The sequence below is a fragment of the Dipodomys ordii genome, unplaced genomic scaffold (genome assembly GCF_000151885.1).
Source record: "Dipodomys ordii isolate 6190 unplaced genomic scaffold, Dord_2.0 Scaffold140, whole genome shotgun sequence".
In the NCBI taxonomy this organism is placed as follows: Eukaryota; Metazoa; Chordata; class Mammalia; order Rodentia; family Heteromyidae; genus Dipodomys; species Dipodomys ordii.
Genome location: NW_012267356.1, coordinates 840,948 through 843,564, shown reverse-complemented (window position 1 = coordinate 843,564; position 2,617 = coordinate 840,948). Strand labels below are relative to the sequence as shown.

At 37.6% G+C, this 2,617-nt stretch overlaps 1 protein-coding gene across 2 annotated transcripts in view; it reads left to right on the top strand.

Annotated features, from left to right (window-relative positions):
• Cog6 (component of oligomeric golgi complex 6) overlaps window positions 1–2,611 on the top strand; it is a 64,199-nt gene extending 61,588 nt beyond the window's left edge. For both annotated transcript variants that reach the window (XM_013031490.1, XM_013031492.1), the window contains exon 19: window positions 2,397–2,611. In XM_013031490.1, the coding sequence (XP_012886944.1) occupies window positions 2,397–2,544 (148 nt within the window). In that variant the 3' untranslated portion in view covers window positions 2,545–2,611. The remainder of the gene's footprint in view (window positions 1–2,396) is intronic.
• The last annotated feature ends 6 nt before the right edge of the window (window positions 2,612–2,617 follow it).

Below are 2,617 nucleotides of genomic sequence, written 5' to 3'. Positions count from 1 at the left end.
TATATATATATATATACAGATAAAATGAGATCCATTTCAATATAAATGTTTATATAAATCACCCACATAGTTTATAGGAAAACAACCTAAAGAATATATTCTCTTCTTGGTGACTTCATTGCATTGACTTGTATGATGACTTGTATGACAACAATGAACAATTGTTATTGCCACTCTACTATTATGCTGGTCTGCTCAGCCAGTCACTACATGACACAAGAGCTCAACCTGAAATAGCCAATAACTCAGGACTTGAAGAAGAACAAGCCAGCCAATGGGCCCAGAATAGGACTCCTTAAATTTATAAAAGTCTCTTGGTCTACTTCAAGCTTTCAGTGAATACTCCAAATATACTATTTTGAGGGGCACATGAAAGTGAGCAATATCAAATTACATAAAGTCTTATGGGATAGCTAAGAATTAAACTTTATATCTTTCTTAAATTATAAATACTTACGAAAGTACATTTTGATTCTTCAAGTTAGGTTCTATTTCACTTGTTACATGCATTTGATGCAGAACTACCTCCTCCCTCAACACAGAAAAATTGGAGTGTGTGTCTAAGGAAATGTACAAGCTTTAATGTAGATAAGGAATGGCAAATGGTATAAGAGAGGGACAGAAAAAGTATTGTGGACCTTCCAAAAAGGAGTATTTATCTATTTTAAGACCAGAGGTTTCATAGATGCAAAAGTACATCTTTGCAGAACGTTAAAGTGGCAAGGGTTTTTTAAGTTGGCAAATGGAGGATTGACAGCAAAGATGCTGGTCTTATTAAGCACAGAGCCAAGAGGAAGAATGAGCTACTTTGGACTGGAGTGGCTACACCAATGCAGAGTATGAGAGGAAGGAGTTCTGACTTCCACCGAAGTTTATCGAAGAGCCCAAGTAACAGCAAGACAAGACGTAGTAACTATTCTGCTTCAGAAGGCTTATCTAACAGCAGTGCTTATCATGGATGTAGAAATAGCTGGGGAAGAGGAAGACTGAGTGAAAATTTTCTTATGTCCTCTGGATGGACAATAGTCATTAGACCCCTGACTGAGGTGGTAAGATTTGGTTATGCATGCCCTTTGCAGAAATAGGAAACACTCCAAGGAAAGTAAGCTCAAGACAAAAGCTTAAAAGACACATTCTTAATTTAGCTATTGTCGGAATCAGAAAGTGAATGTCAGCGTTCTCAGAACTCAATGTAGTGATACGTGAATAGTACAAGTGTCTGGGGAATGGCAGGAAGTAAGTACCATGGCAACATAGTGAGAATTGTTGCAGATTTAATGAGCCCAGTATTTTTCTAGCTGGATAGTTTTAAAGCATTTGCTACACTACATTATTCTTTTTCATGTGTGTTTTTTGTAGAGATGTATATTTATGAGAATACTGCAATCTGTTCTATCACAAGACTCATATTTTAGCCCAGTACCAGGGAGAGATTAAAAGAAATCTAGGAAATGTAGTGGTTATCCTAGGAGCTTACTAGGGTTTGAATTGTAAATACCCCCTAAGACACAAATGACTGGGTTGCCAGCCTGTGGTTTTATCTGGAGATGGTGGAACTGTTAGGAGGTTGGGCCAAGCATGAAAAAGCTAAGAAAGCTAAGTCATTGGGGGTGACTTTGAAGGGAGAATGATATTGGGCAACATTACTTACAGAATAGACTTTGTATTAGATGACTTATCCAACTATAGGCTAATGTTAATTGTTTGAACATATTTACAGCTAATCCAGTGTCTAAGTTACTGTGTTTGTTAGCTTAAATGTAGTAAATACATCTTTGATTTCCAGTGTGTTCACATTCCAATGGGTTTATCAGAGCATGAACCCATTCTAAGTAAAGGAGTATCCATATATGCCAGGCACTGTTCTAACCATAAGGACATAGCAACAAACAAAACATTGTCCCTGCTATCTTGGGACCTAGCAATAAGGAAGACTTTAGCAATTAGGAAGACTTTAGTAAAGTGATAAATATTTTTAAGATGTCTTTCATCCCACAATCAAAAAGTAACTTGTATAATTGTGCAATGATTTCTTTTTTGTTTTGTATCGTGCCAAATTTTGGGGCTTGAACTCAGGGCCTAGACTCTGTCTTTGAGCTATTTAGCACTCTCCCACTTGAGCCACAGTTCTACTTCCAGTTTTTTGATGGTTAATTGGAGATAAGAGTTTCATGGCCTTTCCTGCCCAAGCTGGCTTTGAATTTCAATGCTCAGATCTCAGCTTCCTGTAATCCTAGCTAAAGATGTGAGTCATGGGCATCTGGCTTACAGTAATTTTTAAACAGCAGTCATTTGATAAGTATGAAAATGTAATGCATTAATTCAGATGGGAAGCTTTCTTAGCAATTCTTAGTATTTTCAGGTGACATGTTCATATTTTGTTTGTTTGTCAACAGAGAACAGATTGTGAAACAATCTACGGAACTGGTCTGCAGAGCCTATGGTGAGGTGTATGCAGCTGTGATGAATCCAGACAACGAATATAAAGATCCAGAGAGCATTCTGCACCGGCCACCCCAGCAAGTGCAGACTCTGCTCTCCTGATCATCTCCATGGGTCACTAAAATATCACTTCCCTAAAACACTAAATGTTGTTTGGTTCCTGGTCTACTAATTT